The sequence below is a fragment of the Strix uralensis genome, chromosome 2 (assembly GCF_047716275.1).
Source record: "Strix uralensis isolate ZFMK-TIS-50842 chromosome 2, bStrUra1, whole genome shotgun sequence".
Lineage (NCBI taxonomy): Eukaryota > Metazoa > Chordata > Aves > Strigiformes > Strigidae > Strix > Strix uralensis.
Genome location: NC_133973.1, coordinates 33002342 through 33028609, shown reverse-complemented (window position 1 = coordinate 33028609; position 26268 = coordinate 33002342). Strand labels below are relative to the sequence as shown.

General features: G+C 36.9%; 1 protein-coding gene across 6 annotated transcripts in view; it reads left to right on the top strand.

Annotated features, from left to right (window-relative positions):
• SCAF4 (SR-related CTD associated factor 4) overlaps positions 1–26268 on the top strand; it is a 48171-nt gene that overhangs the window by 8567 nt on the left and 13336 nt on the right. For 3 of the 6 annotated variants that reach the window (XM_074858171.1, XM_074858174.1, XM_074858177.1), the window contains exons 2-17: positions 3306–3389; positions 4002–4046; positions 4953–5114; positions 7394–7529; positions 9999–10138; positions 10690–10866; positions 11230–11330; positions 11838–11885; positions 13040–13148; positions 13495–13662; positions 15121–15206; positions 16642–16832; positions 18688–18788; positions 19821–19934; positions 20653–20809; positions 22335–22489. In XM_074858171.1, the coding sequence (XP_074714272.1) occupies positions 3306–3389; positions 4002–4046; positions 4953–5114; positions 7394–7529; positions 9999–10138; positions 10690–10866; positions 11230–11330; positions 11838–11885; positions 13040–13148; positions 13495–13662; positions 15121–15206; positions 16642–16832; positions 18688–18788; positions 19821–19934; positions 20653–20809; positions 22335–22489 (1974 nt within the window). The remainder of the gene's footprint in view (positions 1–3305; positions 3390–4001; positions 4047–4952; positions 5115–7393; positions 7530–9998; positions 10139–10689; positions 10867–11229; positions 11331–11837; positions 11886–13039; positions 13149–13494; positions 13663–15120; positions 15207–16641; positions 16833–18687; positions 18789–19820; positions 19935–20652; positions 20810–22334; positions 22490–26268) is intronic. The other 3 variants (XM_074858172.1, XM_074858176.1, XM_074858175.1) reach the window with 3 other exon arrangements.

Sequence of the window (26268 nt, the reverse complement as noted above, 5' to 3'; positions counted from 1 at the left end):
TTGCCCAGAGTGCTGTCTGTAACAGCAAAGGAGCAATTTACAGTGATCTGCTCAATCCTGTTCTTCTAAAGCTCTTGTTTATTCCTGCCTTATTAGCCTAAGTTTCAGCCTCCTGTGTTCTTCAACTAATGCCTTCTACAAGCTACCATATTCTTTATTGCATCCTCCCTGGCTACTTCAGTGATTTCACTTTTTCCTGCCCTCTGGCAGTTTTCTTTCTCCTTGGATTTCTTTTTTTTTTTTTTTTTTTTTTTTTTTCCCCCCTTGTTGCAGCATCATTCTTGGGATACCTTTTAAGACACTTCATTTTATTTTTTGCTGCCACTTGTTTATTGTCATCTTCTGTCCTGCTATGAGCTCTCCCAGTTTCCTGGTTCTCTCCAGTTGTGTTCCTGAAATAAGAACACTGAAGTGCTGCTTTCACACTGGCTTCTTTGTTCTTGTTATATGGTACTGGCTCATTTTTCTGGAGGACCAGTTGCTTCTTAGTGTGTAAAGGAAAGGATATAAAGTGCCTATCTTAATGTTGACTCCTTTTTTCCTCCTTCATGTAATTTTTCAAGCCTTCTGGTGGTTTGTTTGTGGGTGCTGGGTTTTGGAAATTACTTTTTTTGTGTCTTTCATTACCTCTTAAACCAGATTTTCCTGAGTTTTAACAATAGCACTGACTTTGTTCATCAAGAGCCTTTGCACTTATTCTAAAGAAATATATTTTGAAATTAAAATTAAGCTTCTTTAAAAAAACAAGTCAACTCACAGACACACCTCTCCTTCTGTCTTTTATCTGACAGTTTTTATTTGTCTGTACTGTGATTTCTCAGCAATCAGGGATGTTAGCTGAAGTACATCTTCCAGTGTGAATGGCTTTGAAAAACGAACATTCTGGCACGAGAACTTGCCTTTTACGGAGATTAGTAATGAAAAGGCATGGTCTTGACTTGATGTTGGTGTTGGAAAAGGTACCTGGCTACCACTGTCTTGAAGGACAATTTTTCTTCTTTCGTATTTCCTGGATTAGGAATCGAATTAAGAAAGTAATTACCTTCTTGCCTACTCTTTGTATTTTATTGGTGTAAGGCATTTATTTTGTATTACTGAAAGTCTTGTGTCACTTTACTTGCCTTTAAATATTTGGCCAAATTTTTTTACCTTCTACGTTGTCTTTTCCCTTAACTGAGACAGTGGATAAATCTGGGTAAGTTGGTCATTTCACATGTAGCTTGGAACTTTAAATTAATAGAAAAATAAGAGATAAAATTTTAAATTACATCTTACTTTTTGTTACACTGTCAAATGAAGATACTTTTATTCTCTTTATTTTGCTTCGTGGCAAATAATTGATTACATCTTTGGCTAGTATTCAGGGGCTCTATTTTTTCTTTATTGTGTAGAGCAAAATCAAATTATGTAATGCAAAACCATTTTTTCTATGATTTGTGAGGAATATTTCAACATAAAAATCATGACAATATAATCATTCTACCTTTAGTAAGCCACAGCTGAAATAAGAAGTTAAGTTTATGGGAAGAATAGAAAATAGTATTTAATGAAGCAGAGCACCTAACCATGAGCTGTGATATAGAAGGAGGAATTAAGAAGTAGTACTGGGATGTCCTGGAGTTAAAAAGTAGCACTGGGATGTCCTAGCTTCTCTTTCTGCTTAGAAGATGGGGAGAAAGGTTGGAGAAGAGAGAATGGTCCTGACAAGCCTACGTGGATTATGCTCCCAGGTCTGTTGACTAGTAAACATAGTGTAGCATATGGTGTAGTTTTTGCAAATGGTTATTTTAAATTGTGAAATTACAACAGCAGCTTATGGAGCATATAGAATTCAGCATAGATCAAGAGGAGGCAGAGTGGTGAAATGTGCATTGGATTTTTGTGTCTTCTGGTGTGTGTGCATGTATGCTTGTGAGGGCCAGACTGTAGGACTGCTATTTAAAAACAAACCTCCACAAATCCCTTATTTCCCTATTCTCTTAAAATGCTCTACAGGAAGCAGAGCACAGTAAGAATGTCACGCCTCTTCAGGTGGTACTGGGGTCCTGAGGAAGATGTATCCATCTTCCCTCAGCTTTCTGTGTTCAGCCCTTCATGGGTGTTCCATCAGCTATGACAGTTCTGTGTGCAAGTTTTAGTTTCTCTCAGTTTCTGAAATGTGAAGCTAATGCTTGTTTCCAGAGTTAAGGTCAATACTGGAAGACTGAGAGGTGCCTTTTCTGAATGCCTTGGTTCAAGACATTTTGAAAGTGTTTTTTAATAAATTTCCTCACACATGGTGATGTCATGGTGATGCTATTTGTGAAAATGAAGTTTGGGGTTCTTTTGCTTAAAGTCATGCTTCCAGATTTGAAGAGCTGAACGTCCTACCTGTATCCTACATGTTTTGAATATAGAATATGCTTTCTGTGAATTCAGACTTTAAAAAAAACCGCAGTATTTAAATCTAGCACTGCAGAATCCCTTTTTGTGCTTAACGGTCTTAACAGAATAGCACTCTCCTTAACTTCTGATATGATTAAAACTTTTTGAAATAGTGTGCCTGGGCTATGTTTATAGAAAGGAGATCAGAATTATTCTGTAAGTCCGGTTCACAGAATGTCTCAAACTGTCATATATAAAGACTAGTAACTTCTGAAAACTTTGTCTTTGGGGACTTAAATTTTCCACAGGGTGACATTAGTGTGGAGAATAGTTGGTGCAGTTAATTTTAATAATATGGTATGGTCATAGCAAGTGAAATGATAAACATATCTATTAAAGACATTTGCAATGCCTGTATATAGTGGGATAATTTGAAAACTTAGTATTGATTTGATCACCTTGATGGATGAGAGTTGTCATACTTTTATGCACATTATTTTAAGATTATAGGATTATGTCAGTCTGGCTATCTGTAGGGCCGTTCTGATATTTCTATTTGGTAAGCTGATACTCAGGCTAATTTAAGTTGAGCTGCAGTTGTTTTGGGTTTATATTGTTTTTGTAAAATAGCAAGTTCCCATACTTTAAGTTAGCAGTGCCTGTACCATAAGTTAGCAGATACTAATTTTCAGATACAAATGGAACTTTGACAGCAGCCTTATCAAAATCTCATAAATCAGTGAATACATGTTAGTTCACAAGGAAGATAGCTTTGAATGTTGCCTAGAAAGATCTTTGTTAGTCTGTTTCAAGGGCCAGCCAGCATTGTGGTGATATATAGCGTGGAATGTCAGTAATCAATCAGTTATCTGAAATGTTGTCTTATTGGTTAGCTGCTTAAATTTCAGAATACATTTTTAATATTTGTTTTCTCTGTTTAGCTCTTTTCACTGATGGAGATGAAACCTCCTATTTCCCGAGCAAAAATGATTCTCATCACAAAAGCTGCCATTAAAGCTATTAAGGTAAAGTACAATAGAACAAACATGAAACTTTAACAGTAGCAATGTTTTATGATTTTACTTCTAAGTAAATGCATCTCTGGATTTCTCAGCCTTAGCTTCATGGATGTTTTATTCTAGTTGGCGTTAAGAATGTTATCTAGAAACAAGTGGGTGGTGAATATCATCTCTTGGTTTTAGACTAGTAGCATAATGCCAGCTTGATTTTTTTGATTCATTGCTTTTTAATGCTACACCTACTATGGTGTTGTTATTTCTATGTAATAAAATTTTAAATGTTGCAGGATGCAACTGCACCTTACATCTTAAAACATAGCAGGCTGGCTTAGAAAGTAAATCCAGAAAGCTCTCACTAGTACTCTAGAAGCAGTATGTCCTTTGTGTATACACTGGCACACTTCTGACAGAAAGGATGGCTTGTTTCTGTCTGTTCCCCTCGTGAAATCTTTTTTCTTTGTGCTTGATTAACTGCTTGATAACATACTTCTTTTTATAATGTGACTACAGTATTTCATAGACTTTTCTAAATGATAGTAAGCACAGAGTTAAAATACTTCTAAAATGCTGCACCACTGTTGAGTAGATGATAAATTAATGTGTGTATTTATTTTCCAGCTCTACAAGCATGTTGTCCAGATTGTAGAGAAGTTTATCAAAAAGGTAAAAAAAAAAAATAATCTATTGATGAAGATATTGTTTGTATTCGTTATTAGATACTATTAATAATGCTAGTAATTAAACAGAAAGGCTTCTGTTATTCAGGGATTGAGGGAGGAAATTCTGTTTAGGTGGGATTTTATACATTTTGGTATCTCTTTGTCTATATAATCTCATTTTAGTTTTGTGTAGTACATTAGGAAGGGGAGGGAAAAAAATTCTGAAATTCTGCCTTCCTCCTCTACCCAGCAACTGGGGAGGAAACTGGAGGTACTGAACTTCAAATTAATTTTCACTGGCTAAGATAAAACATATTTTCAGAAAATACATTTTTCATGCTTGCCTAGGCAAGTAGAGCAACAGGCTAGAATGTAATACTCACTAAAACCAAACTATCATGCTGCCTAAAGTAAGTTCCTCTGAGTGAACAGGAAAAACACTCTTTTTCAGTCAGAGTCCTTCAGAGACCTCCAGAGAGAAGAACTTTGCATTAAATTCTGGAGAATAAGAGTTTGTGGAAGTAGTTCAGTGCTTTGAGTGTGAGGTAGCTTGATAGCAGAGTTGTGACAGTCTGTACTGTAATGTAGTAGATCTGTTGTTGCAGTCCCATGTTGTCAAGCTAAAGGTACTTTAAAAGCAGTGATTGAGAAGATAAAGGCTGCTTCAAGCTATCCAGGTATATTTACTCTGTCACAAATGTGAAAGCATGTTTTTCTCCTTTTTCATTTCTATAAACAAAACAAAAGGAAAGCACTTAAGAGAATTCTACATAAAACAAATTAAACCAAATTAACATTTTTTTTTTCTACCCAAGTATACTAAGTATAGATATCCTGTAAGGATCTAAGATGAATGCATGTTACCTTGTTAGTATCACTGCATAATAGAAAAGTATTTTTATGTTTTCAGTGCAAACCGGAATATAAAGTCCCTGGACTGTACGTTATTGACTCTATTGTTCGTCAGTCTCGTCACCAGTTTGGAACGGACAAAGATGTTTTTGGGCCAAGATTCTCTAAAAATATTACTGCCACATTCCAGTATTTGTATCTCTGTCCATCTGAAGACAAGGTACAGCTATAATTTCTCAAGTGTTGTTGTGAATTGGTAACAGTACTACCTTGGTGTTTCCACCTATGTGAAAGCTAATTCAGTGATTCTCTATGTCCATGGTAGTGAATGTTATTAGATGAAATGGTAAAACATGATGAGAAAGATTATCAAAAGTGATAGTTAAATGCAAGTTCTAGTTAAAATATTTATTTTGCCTAACTTCCATCAGTTTTGTTTTGCTTATGCAGATACTTCAACAGTGTGTGTGACTCTGCCAAATCTTTTCTTCTTGAGGCTCCCTCAGGAAAACTTAACTATGGAAGGTAGTGTCTCCCACAAAAAGAAGGTGTTATAGGAGAAGCTCCCGTGTGAAGGTTCTGCTCCCAAATATTTTCTAAGAAAATCATCATGTTGCTTTCTTCAGTCTTTACAAATCCCATACTTGAGAATTTCATTGCTTCTCTCCATTGTCAAGTCTGGTTTAAGGCCTGGGTTTTCTTAGTTTTACTGTACTTGCTGATAGAACAGAGGCTCAGAAAGTATCCTGAATTCCTGATGGCCGAGGTTGCTACCAACAGAAGATGTCTTTTATGCCTTCTCTCAGAACAATTTCAAAAGAGTCCCAGGAAAAGTGTGTTTTAGAAGTTGCCAACTGGTTTTCAGAAAATCACCTACTTGCTTTTTTTCTTACTTGTAGTATTGTAAGAGCAAAATACTCTTTTTGAACTTTTTCTCTAACTTTCTAACTAAGCTTTTCAAAAGCTTTGATGCTCTGTAGTTTTCTAATGTGGAACATTTAGACCTTTAAGCCTTGAATCTCATATTCTGGAGCTCCTGGGTTAGTACCCTGGTGAAATGGAGCAGTCCCTTCTTTCTGTTTTTGTGGTTACCATTTTGTTCATCTAAATGAATTAGCCTATCCATCTCCTTTATGGAACTACCTGATATCTCACTGCTAAAATAATTAAGATGCTTTCCACTAGGGGAATGACACTATTTATAACGTGCTTACTTAAATGAATTTCCAGTACCTAAACAGAAAACCTGATCTGCAGATACACAACATACTGTTGATACACAAAGAGAATGATAACAACTTTTTTTAACAGCCTTTCTGTGAGATAAATATGTGACTGAAAACAAGAGTATTAAATATATTCATTTTTGGGCCTTCATGTTATTTCCAAGTCTTCTGGAGAGATAGAATACCTAAAGAAAAAAAATGCTGCTGTTTTAAAGATAACTTTTTCAGACCTAAATCTTATTTAAAAATAGCCGTTTCAGGTTTCTCTCTAATTGATCTTGTTGTAGAAAACATTTTGTGAAATTCTTTAATTGCTTAGCTTGTGAAAGTATAGGTGGATTTGCATGGGTGTTTGTAACTGAGTCACAGTAAGGCACTTCATTGTTGAAATAAGAAGGAACAGAATTCATTCTTAGCAGCTACAGTAGAAGTTAAAAGTACTTAAAATGTGCACGTGTGCAAGTCATGACTAAGGATACAAAAAGGACAGGTATGTCAATATAACATGTATTCTGACTTTTACCTGCTTGGATATTCCAACTGAAGCAGCACATCTGGTTAGATATTGTTGTTTAATACTGGGCTGAAGAAGGAAAGACTAATTTCCAACTTGTTCCTGAAAGCTTCATTGTTCTTAATGTTAAAAAAAGAAACAAGCTTAAAATAACAGCTGACAATCAGAGGTTCTAATTTAAACTTTCTGCAGTGATCGGTTGGAATGTTTTCCACTTGCTTTCCTGACTCTCTTGAATAATGATGGAGATGGGTTTCCTGGTGTCAACATAGAATTGGTTGGGTTAGTAGTAGAAAAAATATAAAGCAAACAAACTTCTATCTAACTTTAAAGCTTTGTTCTTGCATGTTATGGTCTAATTGCCCCTCTCTTCATTAGGGTTTTCCAGTTCTTCATTTTCTCTCTTTTTTCCTTGTTACATTTGTTGTTTGTTTCACCCCTTTATGACCATATGTGAAGAAATGGTGGGACTGATGTGATCTCCTCTGTTGTATATCAAACCCAGATTTTCTGATTGGCCAGAACAGGTGTAGAAAAATGGCACAAGTTGCTTTTTGTTAAAGCAGATAGTAAAATAAGTTGGCAGGTTTTACTTTTGCTGACTTATGTGATGACATAGGAGTTGTTAAATAGGTGTGCCTGATTATGTTGAACTCCTGTACTGTTCAAACCTTTCTTTTCAACGTATGGAAGATAAATTTGGAGTTTGTGAATTAGGAAATTTGTATTTAGCGTTGTTGTTTGTTTTTGTTTCAACAGAGTAAAATAGTCCGTGTCCTGAACCTTTGGCAGAAAAATGGAGTATTTAAAATTGAAATAATTCAACCTCTTCTGGATATGGCAGCAGGAACTAGTGCCACTGCACCAATGACAGAAAATGCTACTAATAATGAAGGTATGAATGACACTTTAACTTCTTTTTTTAAAAGGGTGTATGGTAAGAGTTTGTTTGCTTTCACATTAAAGCGCCTACTATTAGTTTCAACAGTAGCATATTAATAAACTCAACTTTGTTGCAGTTATGTGGAGCAGTGGAGCTCATTCTAAATAAATGCTGATACTGTACTTCAGAAATTACCAGAATGTGAATGCTTATTTGGAAAATATCTGAAATGTATGTGATGTGTATGCATAGGCACATATGTGCACACTGTACTTACAGATGACTTCAATGTCCTCTCTTAAAATCTTTTAATATTTTTTCTTTTGGTCTGAAATATTTTTCTGTTGTTTCTCAATTTTATAATTCTGATGTTATTTTTTTAATGTTAGAATGTGAAGAAGTGTGATCTTGCATGTTAAGAGCTTCATCTTTCTTTGAATCAGCTTAGTATCTGAAAGCAATAGCCGTCAGTCTCTTTCAATATGCAGCCCCGAAGTATTTAACTGGTGTTTCAAATCCAAATTCTCGAACAGTAAATTTATGCCCGGCTGTAGGCTTTTACATGGGCTACTGGTTGAAAACCACTGACCTAAAGAGTAAAATAATGACGGCCTGCCCACAGCATTTTCACTGACCTATTTTATGCCACATAAAAAGCTGGTAGTGAGGTTACTGAATTGTGGTTGAGACTATGCATACCACAATTCTCTCCTTCTCTGGAGGGCCTTCTTTTTGAGTTTGCACTCTATAACTCAGACTTAGCTTTGGTAAACTCTTTACATATTGCACTCGTGTGTTGGAGTAGGTCTGGGCAAAAACTATAATGAAGTGAGTGAGGTGTGGTGACAGACAGCAAAACAATGATCACAGCATAAATGAAATCGTCTCCAGTTGTGTTTAGGAAAGCGTATCCTATTGATGTGTTTTATAAACATGACAGGGCAGGGGGAGGGAATGCATCTGAGCTTGGGTGCAAACTGGTGGCTGTACAATTTCATTCTGATATGACAGGTGAGTGGTGCTATTTTTCCATCTTTGTCTCATCAGTAGTAGCTAACAGGTTGGTTGCCTTCTGCATAGATTTTCATGTACAGAATTACTGATTTCAATGAGATTATTCAGGTGCACCAGAGGGGATAATTTGGCCCTGAAATAAATGTACTAATGAATAATAATAAATATATTAATGCATTATGTGAAATAGAATCTGTTTAGCCTATAATGCTACAAAGTCTCTTTAGCCAAAAAAAGAGAGAGAGGGAGAGAAATGCAAATTTTCTCCCTTGAGCAAGCAAATACCCTTCTGAATATATATAGGAAATAATTTGGGAGTTAATTTATGTTTAAAAACAATCACGTATCTTTTTGCAGTATTTTTATGTAGAGTCTGACTTCTGGGAAAATATTATTCAACACGTTTGCTTGCAGCATGTCAACACGGCAGTTATTTGAACTGCAAACAGATGAATGGCTTTAAAGAAGTTGGTATTGTGAGGCAAACATATTTGCTTAGTGTCTCAAACTAAAAAATATTTCTGTCTGTGGGGGTTTTTTAACTGTCTCTCCTTGTACAGTTTTACAGTAGTCCATTAAAACATACTTGCTAAAGAATAGTTACTTGCTCACAGCACGTAGGAATTGATGGCATTACTGCTAATTTACTTTCTAGTGGCAAAACATTTATTAAAAAAAAAGCATTGTAATCTAAAGCAAAGGGAATGGGAAAGCTGCATGTGTAGACAAAGCTAATAGCATGTCTTAAAATGTGATCTCAGTTTTAGTAGAGCTTAGTGGAAATGGAAGTCTTTTCCTAGAAGAATTAGTAAAAAATATTTTTATGGTAGAAGGATTTATCTATCTCATGCAGGTTTGGCTTGTGCCTGGGCAAAAGTGGCATGTGAACAAACCTTAACAAAGAAAGAGAGTTGCTTGTGAAATAATTTTTAAAAACCTTTAATTATTACCAGACATTTCAGCAAAAGTTCACTTACAGCTAGAAAACAGAAAATATTAAGAGAAACTCATTTGCTCTAAAAATGAACCATTAGATGATTGATTTGACATATTAATCCAAAGGAATGAGCCCAGAACTTTAACCAGAACTAACATTTTAAGTGTATTGATACACTTTGCTTAACACTATTTGAGAGTAGTAGTTTTTCTCTTAACTTTTCTGAAATTGCAGAATTATAAACATCAAGTTGTGATCTAAAATACCATGCTGGACTAACTTTCAGATAGGCCATTTTTCTTTAGTTTCTTTCTCAGTGTATATAATGTGCAGATGTGAGCAGTGAGTGGAGCAGTTAAAGGCAAAATGAATAGAATATGCAATTAGGGTAGTTTAGATAGGACTTTGGGGGTTAAATAGAGTATTGTAGATAGACACTTATTTTGAGGAGGTAGAGATGTATGCACTGAAGAGTAAGATAAGTGTTTTGGAGTAACGTAGTGCTTTCTCAATTCCTATGAAACTCCCAGGTTCGCCGCCCCCTGCAGCAAAAGTTCCTTCAGAGCCCCCTCAAGTTACTACTAACTCAGTACCTACTGTGCCACAGTTGCCCAGTTCTGATGCCTTTGCAGCTGTAGCTCAGCTGTTTCAAACAACGCAAGGACAACAGGTAACTTGTTTGTATTTGGTTCCCTTCTAACTTCAGTTTTTTTGTTAAATGGGGGGGGGGGAAAAGGAAGGAAGTAATATCCTTGATTTGAAGCAAACCAAAAAGCCTCCCTAAGGTCTTTAGTGGAAAACTTGTAAGAGTTAAAGTCAGTATTTGAATTAACTGTGACCCTTCTATCCAGTAATTATGGTACTTGGGAAAATTCAGTTATAAATTCCTAAATAATTAGTTCTGAATTGATGCAGTTACAAAGTTCTAAGAACAGACAATATATCAAAGAAAATGTTGCATTTTATTGTTTGGTCACCTTAAACGTTTGCAGTGTTGAAAGGCCTGAATACTGAAATCTCAGGATCTGCTGAATTTTGCCACTGAAGTATTTAAAAAGTGACTTTTGGTCTTGCTGAAAGTTCTCCATAGTTCAGTCGGGTGGTTGGTGGTGTTCATCCTGTGCTGTAGACTGGTTTGGTATAAAATTTATATCCTACAACTCTTTCAATACTATATGTTTATATAATAATTTATACTTAATACTATATATATTTTTGTAGCTTCAGCAAATTCTTCAGACTTTTCAACAGCCTCAAAAACCCCAATCACCGGTCATAGATAACACTGTGATGGCTCAGGTTCAAGCTATTACTGCTCAGTTGAAAACTACAGCAGCACAACCACCAGAACAAAAAGCTGCTTTCCCACCACCTGAACAAAAAACATCATTTGACAAAGTAAGTCTTCATTTGTTCTTTTAGTTTAAATTTTTCAGTTCAGCAGAAGACTGACTGATGGATGCTTCCATGTCCTCCCTTTGTTAGGAGAAAAATGATGCAAATTTTGTTTCTTCTCTTTCCGTTTGGAAGTTGGCTTCCTGATTTTATAGCCTGTGCATTTTCTGAAACTGAGTAAAACTGGTTTGCGACAGTTTCTGATTCTGCATTAGAATAGAGATGCTTTTTCCTTTTTCTGTTTCTAACCTTATCTTTAATTCCAGAGCTGTTAGATATATAGTAAGACTTTGATAATAAGGATATTTTGGCTGCCAATTGTGTAAGATACAGAAAAAATAGTTGGCTCCATGTAATTTCTTTCAGAAGCTGCTAGATCGGTTTGACTATGATGATGAACCAGAAGCAGTGGAAGATTCAAAGAAAGAAGATTCAGCTCCTTCTCCTTCAGTTTCTCAGCCAGCTTTGTAAGTTTTGTGTCATAGTAAAATTAACAAATCTGTTCTAAAAAATCTTTAGGTTAGAAGTCTGATTAAATTCCAAGTTACTTCAGTGCTTAACTGTTACTGTCCAAAGGTAAAATGTTGTTAACAACTTCTGGTGGTTTGGGGTTTTTTTGTCTTTTTACTTTGGTGATCCTGTGTAGGTTTGGCATGTTGCGTCATTGATTGAAGAATGTGTTCTGTAGAAAAAAGCTCAGTTTTGGTTTCAAAATGAGTTCCATGCTTTTATTGCACAACTCAGTGTGTCAGGGCATTGTTAGTAATCAGCTGGATTGCTTTGCTGGCTGGGGGAAAAGATGCTATTCCAAACATTGTGGTAGTTTTAGCTATTAAAAAAATTAAAATTGGCTTTGCAGCTTTACATTCTCAAACATTAAATACCCACTCAAACTAACTCAGACTCCTTTCCCTTTTGATATGCATTATGATAAAGTCTTAAATTACATGATCACATACTAGTTTTTTCCACAGGACCTCTCTCTCATTCAGTGCACAGGCTGGATGGTGCTCAATACCTGGGTTAGTCAATATTTCTTTTTTCCCTGCTTCAGTATGTGGCCCCATGTCTTACTTCCTGTATATGCCATCCAAACCCTGCTCTCAAAAACAGAATCACTAACTTTGTCATTAGTTTTATTACTGTGTTTATCACCTTGAGCACTTTAATGTTCCACAAGTGTTAGTTAATTAAAATGCCTTTTATGTAAATTGGTAGTATTTTCCCTGCAATACAGTTGGAACTCTGGAGTACAGAAAGGTGAGGTAGGTCAAATATGAGCACTGCTTGTGTATGCCCAACTAGAGATCACTGGACTAGGCTTTCAGCATGTTTATGTTCTGTTTGTAGCACTTCAGAGCCTCTGTCCTTATTGCCTTACAGTTGTGTAAGATGCCTCTGAAGATTGGATTCCAGTAGTCTCATTTTGGGCACACAAAATCAGTAGTACTCTATCTGAAAAACTGATCTGTCCAGAATCATCTAAGCATTGTATGGCATGTGTCTTAAAATGCTACAAAGTTCCATTTCACATCACCATGAAATTCCTTTATCTTCCTGAAATCCTGTTCAGTTTCTTACACAAACTGCATCCTGTAAACAGGTCCTACTAACTGCACGGACCTCATTAATTGCCTGAGCACTGTCCATTCTGTGTGTTGAATCAGGAAGTGAATGGCATTACTGTAATCCTTGTGTGATACACATATCCCTTTCTCCTCTGCCCTAAATTCCTCCCAAACTGCAGATTTTTTTCCAGCAAAAGTATGGCCAACTTATTTTCCTTGAGGAAAAGGCTTACTTCTTTAGTTCCCAAAAGAGGAACTGGAAAGGAAGAAAATTAGCCTAAGGCAGACAACCTTCATGAAAAATTTCCGTAGACTGAGATCTTTAGCAAGATCATATAAGTACAGGGGGAAGAGAGGCTTAAACCTTTATGTAGCATTTCTTTAAATGTTGAAGGACTGCTCTTAATACAGTGGAGAAAAGATAAGGAAGCCACTCTTTCTCCTTTTCTTGTTTTCACTTTTCAGAGAGGAAATGGGATCATAATAAAGATAATTTTTTTGTCTAAATTTGAAGCAAGAATGTGTAAATGTACATAGGAATGTGTAAAACAAAGACTAAAAACCTGTGTATCTACAGACTTATCTCACTAAAATATTACTGGTTTTAGTGGATTTCCAGGAGAAGGTATACAACAGCCAGTATTTCCTCAACTCCCAAATATGGATCCTTTTCAGCAGCGAATGATAGGAATACAACAGGATCCAATGCAGCACCAGGTAACTTAAGGGTTTTCCCTTGTCCCTCTGTTGTGTTATGTTTTCTATCTTTTGTTGTTTTCTTTGGTGCAGGAGTAAGGAAGTGGTGTTCCTCTTAGTGAAGAGTGGATATGGCTTAGCCCTCCAACTTTCCCAAGAAACATATTTTTGTTCTCTGTTCTAGTCAAGCTTTGAAGAACAAAATTTTTATTTTATACACCTAAACACTTGACCTACTTCATCTTTCTTGGGCTTCTGGTGGTTTATTGTGACTGGAGCAGAGATACAATTTTACTTCAGCAAACTGGGGAAGCCAATGTAATTTTTTTTCCTAACTGGAAGTTTTCGTGTTTTTTCTTCTCCAAAGGTTCCGCTTCCTCCTAATGGGCAAATGCCAGGTTTTGGTCTCCTGCCTACCCCGCAGTTTCCACCCATGGCTCAGCCTGTGATTCCGCCAACAGCACCTGTACAGCAAACTTTTCAGTCTCCTTTTCCAGTACAGAGTGAATCACACATGCAAAAACCACATCAGCAGGTGAGGCCCCCTTGCAGTAAACAAACTGACTTAAATGCTCTAATACATGTCTTTCGCAAATGTGTATAGTTTGTTCAGGAGAGGAAATTTCATGATAACCATGGACAGAGATGGCTGTGAGGGTAGCTCATCTGAGAGAAAGTTGGATAGATGTAGTGCTACGTGACAAGCCTGGTATTTCAGAAGTCTAGCAAACCCAGCATATGTACACTTTATGCCTCCTTTTGTGAAAGACTTGGGCTTGCATTTTGTCCTTCTCGCTTTCCCTCATACTCCCTTTCCTGTCTCCGTCATGCTTCAAGAGTATTTTGTTCCGTGGAATTCTAACAACACAATCTCATTCTGGAGAGAAGCTGTCTGGAAAAGTTAATTTTTAAGGGCCTGGTAGATCGCTACTATAGTGGAAATGGACTCAGAAGGCTGTAAAAGTTTTTAAAAATCCAGCTGTATGTAAACACCTCTCTCTTGTTTCTAAGATTTTGGAGGATATTGTTGGTTTGGTAACTGCCTCCTGTTAAGAGGAAATCAAAGAGCAAGTCTATTTACGAGCTGGTTTTTTAAAAAAAAGAAAAGAATATATTTGCCTCTTTTGTTCCAAGAAAATGAAATCCTAAAATGAGAAATAGAGATGGTACCAAACTGTCTTTACATGTGATGTGACCTGTGATGTGTCAGGTTTTAGAAATGAGTTCTTACTTTCCACTTGGAATAAAGAGACAATTCTCAAGAGAATCTTTGTAATTAGTTTTTTAGTCTTGAATCCTGTTGAATCAGTACATTCTGAGAGACTGCTTGTTTAGATGTCCCCTGCCATGGTCACATGAAGATTATTTAAAGTTTAGACGGGACACAGTATGTTCTGGAATGGGAAGCTGTAGAGGATTTGGGCTAGGAAGGAAGAGCTGTGTTAAACTTACAGGTTTGGTTTTTTTTTTAAAGCAGGTTCTTGAATTTTATGTATTGTTTTGATGACTTACTGCTTCATTCTTCAAATTTATTGTGTTGTAATTTGCTTATATATATAACATAGTTTCCTGTAACAGCTTGGAGAACAGTTTTCTAGTAGACCTTACTTTGCCTGTGATTTTGATGACAGAGCAAGATCCACTGACTGACTTTAAGAAATATAATCATAGTGTGTGGAGAGATATGCGGTGCTGAAATTTACTAAAATGTGGAAAAACAGTAACTTGCAAATTGAAAATGAGAATTTTGTATAAATTATTTTTATTATGTTTTTGCAGTGGTTGTATTAAGTTTGTTTAATACTGGACTGTCTCCCTGTTTAGTGACCACAAGTAATGGTGAAGCTTCTGAGGAGAGTTGCATTACATTTTAATTTCACATATGTGAATATTCAATATAATTTTAATGCTTTTATGTAATTCAGTCTAGGCATAAAATGAAATAAAATGCTTGTGCTACTCACGTGTAACACCAGTCAACTTAATATTTTAGGATATGGAAGTAGAACAGCCACCTGTTCAAGAGGGAAAACGGCATGTTTCTGACAGCAGAAAGTCAAGATCTAGATCTGCATCAAGGTAAACTAGTTGAAAGTTCTTTTAGTGAGGGTTTATATTATATCAAGTATTGGATTTTAACATAAGGAAATTGAGTGTGTCATGTCCAAAGACTTGAAAATGCTTTACTAATTCTGTATGAGTACTGAGGAGAGCTATGCTGATTATCTGGAGCTCAGAGAATCTGCTGTTGTGCTGGCAGATCTACCGTGGGGATGGTAACTTCTAACTGAGATGACAGTAAATAGCTGAGAGGTGAGCTAACTCCTTGAACTATTGGTGGAGCTTGTTTTTAATGCCTTAGGACATAGTCCTGTTACCTGTATTTGGGTGCTCCACTCCACATATGTCCTTCAAAGGTCGTTCCTTGTAAGTGCCCAGTTGTGCTGTACAGGTCGGATTCTATGACTAAATGCCAAGAGACACATTTAGCACAAGAGTCCATTTCAATTTAATCTATAAGGATTAATTACAGGAAATTACTGTCTGTGTATTATTCTCTGTATGGACAACACTAGTGAAATTTTTTGGTGAAGTCACAACTGTCAAGGACTTTGTTTGAATTCCCCTTCTGGAAGAGGGAAGGAAAGAGACCCTTTCAATCTCTCACCTATGAGGGGAATTGTGTATAAATACAGCTAAAGGTTGTATGTACTTCAGTGCAGTGGTAATCAGAACCAGATTAGTGACTCCTAAGACTTGTGAACCTCTGAAAGTCATTACCTTCTACGGAAAACTGGGTATCTATACAGTTCTCTTTTATTGGTAGAGAGTAACTTCCATGCCCGTCAATACTCAGTAAATTTTAGGAAAGCAGAATATGATAGTTTAATTTTGTCTGTGCTCTAAAGACACTTTTCTTATGAAGAAATCTGTGATCCAGTGTACTAGGGACTTTGCCTGTCACAGAGGCAGTATTTCACATGTCTCAGCTGACCTAACAAATCTGGCTCCAGTATTAAAGCAAAGCTATCTGCTTAGTTACGTGTCTTCTACTTTGCCAAGTTTCATATGACTTCTTTGAAGGTTTACTCTGTCTTCCAGACTTTGAGTGGTTTAGAACTTGAACATGATGTAAAATACAGTTTCACTGTCAGAATTTATTTTTAATCTCTTTTTTAGCCATTCTTTTGTAAAAGCAATAAACATTGTCCTAATTTAAGCAGATGTAATTTTTCTATGTTAACGTTGACATAGTTTTGATCGTCAAGTTCAATACAAAATTAATAGAAGATAAGAAATTGAAAAATAATCAACTGTTCAGCTGGAGTGCATTAATAAGCTACTGTAATAATTTGTTCTAGTTCCAAATGCATGTGAATGAACTTGGGTTTATTTATTTTTTTCATTGACTGAACTTTTGCCTGGTTATTTAAATAGACAGCTGAAATGGTTATCTATCTGTCAATGTCCGGGTCAGAAAAATTGAACATAAATGGTTGTTGGTTTAAACTAGGTCACCTAAAAGGAGACGTTCAAGATCTGGCTCCCGATCTCGAAGGTCACGTCATCGTCGATCTCGATCTCGGTCCAGGGATAGGCGCCGACACTCTCCTAAGTCTCGGTCACAAGAAAGACGTGAACGTGAGAGGGAGAGAGAGCGCAGGTCAAAAGGCCTTCCTCAGATCAAGTCAGAAACTGTTAGTGGTAAGTTTACTCTTTCTCTTTATTGTTGATGTAACTCTGCAAATTCTTATAATACCATTTTTCAGATGCTCAACATCTTGCTAGTTCATATATGGAGTTTTTTTGTCTGTGCCCAATATTTTCTTTAATGAATTCTACAGTTCTGTGAGGTTGAAGATACTATAGTAGATACTATGTCTGTGTAAAATGGAATATTAAGAAGACAGACAGGTATTTTAGAAAAACTGTAAGTGTCAAAGAAATACACTTGTATCTATTAGACTTTTTTTAAAATTTCATGTTGACAAGTCCACTTACCTTCAGTATGTGATATTTTCTCAGAATATCCCAGAAAATAACTCTTAATCTGATGTGTGGGGTTTTAAAAAATTTTTTTTGTTCCTTGGGTTTAATGCTATTTGATGTGGGTTCCAAGACTCATCCAAACAGAACAAAAATAAACTGTACTGTGATTTCTGTTTTGAACTGTTGTAAAGCTGATAAGAATTAAATTCACCACACATCCCTGTAGTTCCTTTACTTATAGTAGACAATTTGGCATTTTTGGAATATCTCAAAGTCAGAAATATTTTGTCTGTAAAATGAGGAAAGAAAAAGCTGAAACACCATGTTTTTCTTTTCCTTTCTTCAAGACCTATAAGGTAAAGCAGATTAAGCAGCAAGAAGTTGAGCACACTATTACAATTTTTCTAATAATTCAATGTTGTGCATCTCTCAAACCTGGAGGGGAGCTTTGACCTGGAACACACACAGACTAATGTTCAGATTTCTGAAATAATCCTGGCTTTGCCTGTGTTTATAGACAAAATGGAGTAGTTGTCATTTGAATATTCCTGGGGAGTGTGGCATCTTCTCTGGAGTTAGCAAGTAAAATGGGAACATTCTTTTTTTATGTATATGAGGGACAAAAACTAAAGAGTTTTAACTAGCCAAAACCTTGTGGATGACAATACCATGAGTTGAAAAGGACTGCAAAAACTTAGTAGCTGTTCATTAAAAGCTTACCGGCAGTGGTGTAAGATACGCTTTTGCCAACATCTCTCCCAGATTCTGTCACATAATGTGTTTTAGGTTTGCAGTTTTATATCACACAGTGGGGAAGACATAGATGAGTATTAAATGTTGCTATAGTAGTCTTCAGCAAATGTGATACTTTGAGCTCATCTGCTGTTTTATTACCTTGAAGCATGAAGTGAGATAAGCATGTTGCTTACTCTTTCCTGAAAGAAGCAGCTTGTGTCAATAATTTTTCACTGAACTGTAGAAAGAAATGGCATTGAATAGGTCACTAAAGAGGTTAAAAGTTTGGTTGCTCATTGTAGTTGAATTGTCACCACATTCTGGAGGAAAATCTTGCTAGTGCTGGGTGTATCACCGTTAATAATCTAATTATCATCTTGCCAGTAAGTACCATCCATAACTTGTGATGGTGGCCCGTAGCTTGGATTTCATTCTAAGCAGAGTGACTTACCTTGTTGTGAAATACCCACTGTATGTGTTGCGATATTTCATGGAGCATTGTTAGCAGCAAAGCATATTTTTCCTTTTTATGATGATTTGCAGAGCTCATGATCATCAGAACTTGCAGGTCACTTCAATATTAGTTAACTAGAGAGCTTCTTAGTAAGTGTCTTCTAACAGTGATTCTGGTACAGTTGCTGTGATTAGCTGTTAACACAGCTCCAGCTAGGCAAGAAAAGAAGGGTTCTGTCAAAACACTCCTAAAGATTAAAATACATATTATTAGCTGGCTTTTTTATTTGAACTATTTTAAAATTACTCTTTTTGACATTCTGGCCTGTGAAATAGGTATTTCCAAGTGCTCTTACAATCTGTTTTAACTCTTTGATTGTAGTTTGTAGTACTACACTTTGGGTAGGACAACTTGACAAAAGGACAACTCAACAGGATGTTGGAAGTCTTTTGGAGGAGTTTGGTCCAATTGAATCAATAAATGTAAGTATAAGTGGTGCAGTGTAAGCTACTTTGATATGCCTTGGTTACAAAAAGTAAAAGCTGTTCAAGACAGCTTTGTTTTTGATACATTCAAAAGAGTCAAGAGCTCTCACTTCCTATGTGGTTGTTTTCTAACATGTACACTCAATTCATATGGCTGCTTTGTAGAAAAACAAGAAGGCAGTTGCTTTAGTTTCTTGCAATTTAAAAATGCTCTTGGGGGTAATACAGAAGATTATCCCATTTTCATAAAAATCATGCTTTCTCTGGAGAGATTTGAATGAGAGGGCTATTAAGATGGGCACAGAATTACATACTGTGCTACAGAGTTCCTTGTCTGCTCCATCTTGTTTGATTATAGAAATGCGGACTCTCCGCTGGTGTTCTTGTTTCTTTTGCTTGTTTCTTTTCTGTCATTTTAGTCATAAACATGAACTATTGTTATGTTTTGCTGTATTTATGGATATTTTTATATATAAATGATAGCTGTTCTGGTAGCTATAAGATTTTATTTAAACAAACAAACAAAAAGAAGTTACTGTAATTTTCTTCCTATTCCATAATTTTGTAAAACAACATAGTTTTTTCTCAAATGCATTACACATAATAAAAATTATTACAAAACTGCAGATAAAACTGAATGTGGAGGTGCAGCTGGCAGCTTGTATATGGAATGGAGTATTAGAGTGCCTTGTTTCTTCCAACAGAGTAACTAATTGCCAGACCACAGCGTTTACATGAACATTACTATTTAACAATTTTAAAGGACTAAATATACAAGTCGCCCATATTTTCACACGGAACAGAGTTTAAAACTTTCCACATAAGAAATTGTGTTTAATTTACTAGAAATTTGTACTTCCAGAAGATGCTGTCTATCTTAGCTTCTTAAACTTATGTTCCCTTTCATAGTTCCATAGTCCTTTTTGAAACCGCTGCTGCTGTTCCAGCTTAATGTAATTGAACACCTGTATGTTGTGCATTACTTTGTTGTGCTAGCAAAACCAATTTTTTTTCTTAAAATACAAACAGATGATACCGCCGAGAGGATGTGCCTATATTGTAATGGTTCACAGGCAAGATGCTTACCGTGCCCTACAAAAACTGAGCCGAGGAAACTTCAAAGTCAATCAGAAATCTATAAAGGTATTTCTTGGAAAATGTCAAGCTGTTCTAAAGTTACTGCAATTACTGTAATTCTTTTTCACCTATTTTAGACTTTGGGTATTTTAGACTTTTATGTATTCTGCATATGGTATTCTGTAGATTTACATGAATGGACCATTTTTCTTGATAATTATTCTTCCTGTTCTGTAATGTGACTAGTGGAACTTGTATCAGCTTCCTTGACAGATTTCCAATAACTGTCTGTTCAACCAACAAAAAAAGGTGTTCATTTAGTCATTACAGTAGAACTGTAACTATGTTTTTCTTGTTGCTGGTTATTTGTCTTATAACTGAGTTTAATTATATATGATAATCCCACAAGGAGTACTAATAAATAAGGAAGAACACATTAATGGGTGAAGTCCCTCCACTTGTAGAACATCATATTAGAGCATGCTGTTGTCCTCTGAAGGGAAACAGAATTAATCTTAGTGACTGGGAACGTTTGAAGAAACTGCCTTCATACATTTTTACAAATTGTGTGCGAGAGGCAAGCCAAAAAATAAGAACTAAGTCTGCTTTTAAAAACCTTATTTCAGACTTTTGTAACTAACCTATTTTTCCTGCTGCTTCAATTAGAGTATTCTTTTTGCTTTTTACCCTCAGATAGAGGGTAATGCTGTTCTCTGAGAACTAAACATTAAATCCATTAAAATGGAAACATTTTACTGACTGCATGTATTTTTTCCCCTCCAAGATTGCATGGGCTTTGAATAAAGGAATAAAACCAGATTACAAGCAGTATTGGGATGTAGAATTAGGTGTTACTTACATACCATGGGACAAAGTGAAACCTGAAGATCTTGAAAGTTTTTGTGAAGGAGGAATGTTGGACAACGAAACTCTTAGTCCAGGTAAAGTATTGCTACATCTTTAAATGCTTCTTAAAAATTGTCCTTTGTTCTGGTGTATTGAAGTTGGTGTGGCTGACTTTAATGACGCTGAGGTGCATATAAAATCCTTGAAATGGATGAGAAGTGCAGCACGTGCAGCCTGTAGATCAGACAGAGTTTGTAAGCAGTTCATGGCAGTCCCCCATCAGGAGTTGTGCAGCTGGGCTAAAAATGCACATGGATATCAGGTGACCTGTCAGCTGCACTGGTGTTTGCCCTTGATGCTAATACATGATGCAAGTGTGTTGTATTTGCTAGTCTTAGTCCCAGAGGCAGCTTGGGGTCTCCTGCAGCCCTGGTTTGTGTGAGGCACCCCTAGCAAAGGAGCCTGTCTTTGGAGTACTTGGGTAGCAATTGAGCTGATGGCAACTTTATAATTTCTAAAAAATGTGCCTGTAGTTTTCACACTTGTGACCTTTTCAGTTCGTTTAGCGAGTCTTGTATTTATAGGAACCTAATAGAATTCCTGTTATTTTGTATGTAAGCAGTGAAAATACCAGGCTACTATGATCGTATTAAGAAAATCACACCTGTTATAATCAGCAGCTCCAAATCAGTATAGAGTCACTAGTCTTCTGGCTGTTGTGATTTTAAAAGTAATATTAAATGAAAGTAGTACTTAAAAATTGAAATTGCCTTAAGTTTTTGAATTGGTACTCTAGACTTCTGTGTTGGTTTTAACCATTGTGTGGTGTGCTGTCTAGTTACTGAAACGTTGTTTTAGGGTTTTGTCATTCTGTCCAATTCGCCCTAATTAGGTGGTGGTTATTCTAAATAGCATCTCTTCATAATAAATACACAAAAATAAGTTGAGTGTGTATTTTAAGTGAAAGCCTAATGAATGATAAACATAACCTCAAGGTGTTCCAGCTTTCTGAGTACTTTTTCCTATAGCGCCTCTTCACTGATCCCTTTTTTCTGCTTAGCTGTCTTTTCCTGGGAAGTTCTGACAAACAATAGGGGCCATATTTCTTCTGTAAAATGAGTTTAAAGCTATATTTGATGTTTCTTTTATTTTTCTGTTATTCTTTATTGCTGTGTTCTCCTTGTTCAAGAGTTGAAAATGTTGGGTTTTTTTCAGAAATGACTTCTCAAATTAGTGAAAAAGCTGCTGCCTTCTTGCTCGAGAGCAATGGAACGCATCTGCTAAAAGCTTGTCCCAGAACAGTCTTACTGTTTTTGTTACAGCTGATGTGTTTCAGAGTCCTGGGCATAAACGCTGTCAGTGCAAAGAACTATAATGATTAATGAGAGGAATACATTTACTTGCTATGTTTCAGTAATTTGCTGTACTGTGTTTAAATTAATTTGGAATTCTCAGAAATATGTTTAAATGCTTAATTCTGTGCTTCTCCTTATCTGAATATTTTCAGTTACACCATTTTTGTAAATATCACAAAGCATGGTGGTTTTACATGGCAGTACTTGACTACTTGTCCATTTCTACTGAGCTGATACATGTATGTGTGGGGTTTTTTTTGCATAGAGTGGAAGGGGATTCCAAAGAAGTCTGAAAATGAAGTAGCTCAAAATGGAGGTGCAGAAGCTACACATAATGAACCAGTGTCGCCTATACCTAAAGCTTTACCAGTTCCAATTCCTGTTCCCATGCCTGCACCAATAACAGTACCTCCTCCACAGGTGAGAGCTGCTTCTCATTTGCTCTGGATATCTAAACAAAAACTTGCTTTAAATAATAATTCAGCATGGCAATACATAAGTTAAAGAGAGGGAGGAAATGCAATGAATGATAACTAGCTGATTTTGTGTGTGTTAGTGCGTGTGTCATGTTGTCCCTGGTTAAAAATGCTCTTGTTAGCAGACTGGCTATGCTGTCAATTTATGAAGATAACTTTCCTGTACCATAAATCGAGTATGCACCTGAAATCCATTATTTGAGCTTCTTCATGTAAAAGACCAGAACAGTCTTGTAGAAGAACATTTCTGCGAAGTCACAGTGGCAATGGAAGACTTTAAAAAAACCCAAACCCATTAGGGTTTGGAGCATGTTTTGTGCCCAGCAGGAGCAGAGTGTCTGGTTTGACTTCCCTGAAGAGGGATGTAGTTTGCATGTACCAGAACAGCCCTGGGAACGGAGTCAGCACGTGGTTAGTGGGAATGACAGAGGATTTGCTCCAAAACCTCATTGCTGTTCTAATGTTAATGTAGACAGAGCGTATGTGTGTCTGCCAGATCTTTATTTGGAGTATTGTAGGACTGTACTTCTAATACCTGTTCTCTCAGTCCCAGGTAAATTATTACAGTAGATTCTTTTTATTAATGGGGTGAATTTCATCCTCTCAATTTTATGATTGCATTTTTTTGTGTGTTTCCTGATTAATTTTTCTCACTGTTGGCTTAAATAAGCTGTAGACCTGCTAAAATATGCACGTGCCTTTCATGTTTGTTCATATTGTGTATACTCTCTTTGAACAGCCTTTGGGAACTTAATATAAAAATTTTCATACTCTTCTTTTGTTGTTACAGTGGTTCTTTAGTCAAAGCTGTATAGTTGTATATTCATTTGCTAAAAGAACACTGAAATTTTTACCATTAGTTTAAGTACCGTGTAATAATAATTACTCCCTCTGGTGTTTTATAATCTGTATTTTTTTTTTTAGCTTTACTTACTGAAAGACACATTACTACTTTTATAGTAATAGTTTCTTTCTTGTCATTATTAAAATAGTAGCATACCAATGGTTTTACATCTTGAGAAAAGGTGATATATGAACTACAGTGACAGACACTCAAAAGATCAAGAATTGAAACTATTTGAAGACATACATAATTTAGCCAGTTACATGATTTGAGAATATAGTATGTTGAATTTTGTGTTGTTTTGACACAGAATTCCCCAAATGCTCTAAGGTGTTACTAATAAATGAACACATAAGTCAAATTTCTAATTTCAGTAATAGCCATTAACTGCATTAAATAGTAGTGATTTTATTTTCCTTAAATCCATGCTGAAAAAGAAAGTGTAAAGAAAAAAACAACCAACTTCAGAATATACTGCGTATGCTGATTGCTTGTCTCAGCCTCATGCGCTTCAGTTTTTTATTATGGCAAAGAAACTTGTGTCTTTCAAATTCAGGCCAGGATCAGAGAACTGTATTTAGTCTTCATCTTTCATTTCACTGTGAACTTTTTCATGCTGTCTTACATTTGACCGATTAAGTTGTCTTCTCTGGCCATAATTTTACAGTAGCTTAATAATTTGTAAATAGTTCTTAAAACTTGCAAATGTAAGTTCAGCTGTGATGATATTGGTGGTGTTAGTAGCAGAAAAAAACCATGTTTTGTAATATACAAATGTGACCTAATACCTGAAGGAAAAAGCTCATTATATTCCACTTCTTTTGTTTAAATAGCTTTGTAGAGTACCATTGCATTTTAATTAGCTGATGTATTTTTGTCCTCCGATACAAGCACAACTGCTTTCATTTGTATTGGGCTTCAGTGTGTGGGACTGTAAGAGGTGGGGAGGTTGTAGTGGAGTGCTGGGTAGCTGCTGCTGCTGTCCAGCCTGGAATGGACATCAGTACAGTGATACAACGTTGCTCAGTCCGTCCGTCTGTCTGTGTGGTCCCCTGTTAGCCGTGGAAGGCGCCCTGCCCATCCTGGTCCCTCTGACTGGAGGAGCAGGTTTGATGCGTTCGTATGTCAGAACAGGCTGTCAGTGTTGTCGTGACTCAGGCTGCAGTGACCAAGCATAGGGCTGCCTGACAGATAACCCCAAACAGCTTTGACTGCACGAGTCCCATAACTTACTCTCTGTTTTTCTCACTTCTTGACCTTCCTTTTTATTGTGCTTTCTCCTCCCTTTCTTTATTCCAATCTCCTCCCAAGTAAACAACTCTCCCCTAATTATTTTTTTCCGTGTTGGTCTCAGTTGTGCTGCATCCCTACCCAGATTTGCTATTTATGATACGATTACCTAAGTAATATTGTCCTTGTATGGTATCCTGGAAATGGTTACTTATGCACTGTGGGCCTCGCAAGGAAGATCCTTTTTCTCCTAAGATCCCCAGTGCTCCTTTACAGTTATCTGTGAAGTCTGGCTATTGTTCATGAAGCACCCTGTTAACCGCCTGCAAAATCCAGCCATCCCTTATGCCACTACGTGTAACTTGTCAGCTTGTCACATTGTTATCTGTCACATCTGGCAGTTTCTCATGTTGTGTCCAGTAGCTTCTCATGCCCTTAATGCCCTTTCTCATGAAGCCCAACTTCAGGCCAGGGCCTAGTCAGCAGCATTGTGATCTGCCCACAGCCCTAACAGTCGCACGCTTAAAGGTAGATTGGGGAGGAGCTGCATCACTCTTCTCTCTGGTAGAGCCTGAATGGGCCTTCTGTGCTACCCCCCTGCATGGGCTGGACACAGGGCTGGAGCCTGCTCTGCTGGGCGTGACCTGTGAACCATGTAACTAACTGCAGACTGACCTCCCATTATTGCTGCTATCACCTGGACCCAAGAATGAAACCTCTATGGAGTAAGGCACTTAAAATCAATAACGTCCTTCTAAGAGTGATAGCCTGTGTAGGTAAGTCTGGTTCTTTGGCCTCAACAGAGCACACAGCATCTTCTCAGCCACAGGGTCCTGGGTTGTTAGCAGGAGAGGTGGGATACTTCTGCTGTGTTGTGCCGCTGGAGTGAGCCCTTTTCTTGCCTGTAGAATCAGATCTCTGAGCTGTTGCTGAATCTGGTCCCACTGCTGCAGGTCTGAGTAATCCACCTCAGTGGTCTGCTCTGAGGGTAGGTCTGTGTTTAAGTCACATTGCAGTATCCAAGATCAGCTTAAGTCTGTTTCTTGGCTATTGTGAGTCAGTTTCAGTTAATAGCACTTGTGATATCACTTGTATTGCTGAGGTTTTGGGCAATAGGTGTTCTGTTCTCCTGGCAAAGCTTGGTGTTACCCTACCCAAGCTGCCGTTCTTTTACAGTGAACCGTGGCTCAGGCTTTGCCAGGGTTACACATTGAAGTCCAGGGGGTTTGCTGTGGCCACCCTTTTCCATAAGTTTCCCAAACCAACCCAGAGTCCCTTTTCTTCATTTCCTGGGTTTTCAGCCAGAAACTAGAGTCCAAGTTGAGTGTGTACCTCCCAAATTTCATGATGTATTTCTCGATCCCACACACTAGGTAACTTGGTCCAACATCCATCCCGTACCCTTCCTATTGAAACTGGCAGACTCCTCCTTTGCAGTCTTCCTGCTGGAGACTCCTGGTGCCCTTAAATATATATTTACTTGTCTTGGAGTACTGTAGGTAGACTGTGCTCCTTTAGTTCACAGGGCCAATGATTCTCCTTCAAGTCTCAATCTGAGAGCTGTGCAGTAAGAAATTGTTGTACCTGGACACAGGCCAAACCCCAAGACGTGTTCATTGAGATGCACCTGGCAGTCTGCATTACAGTTA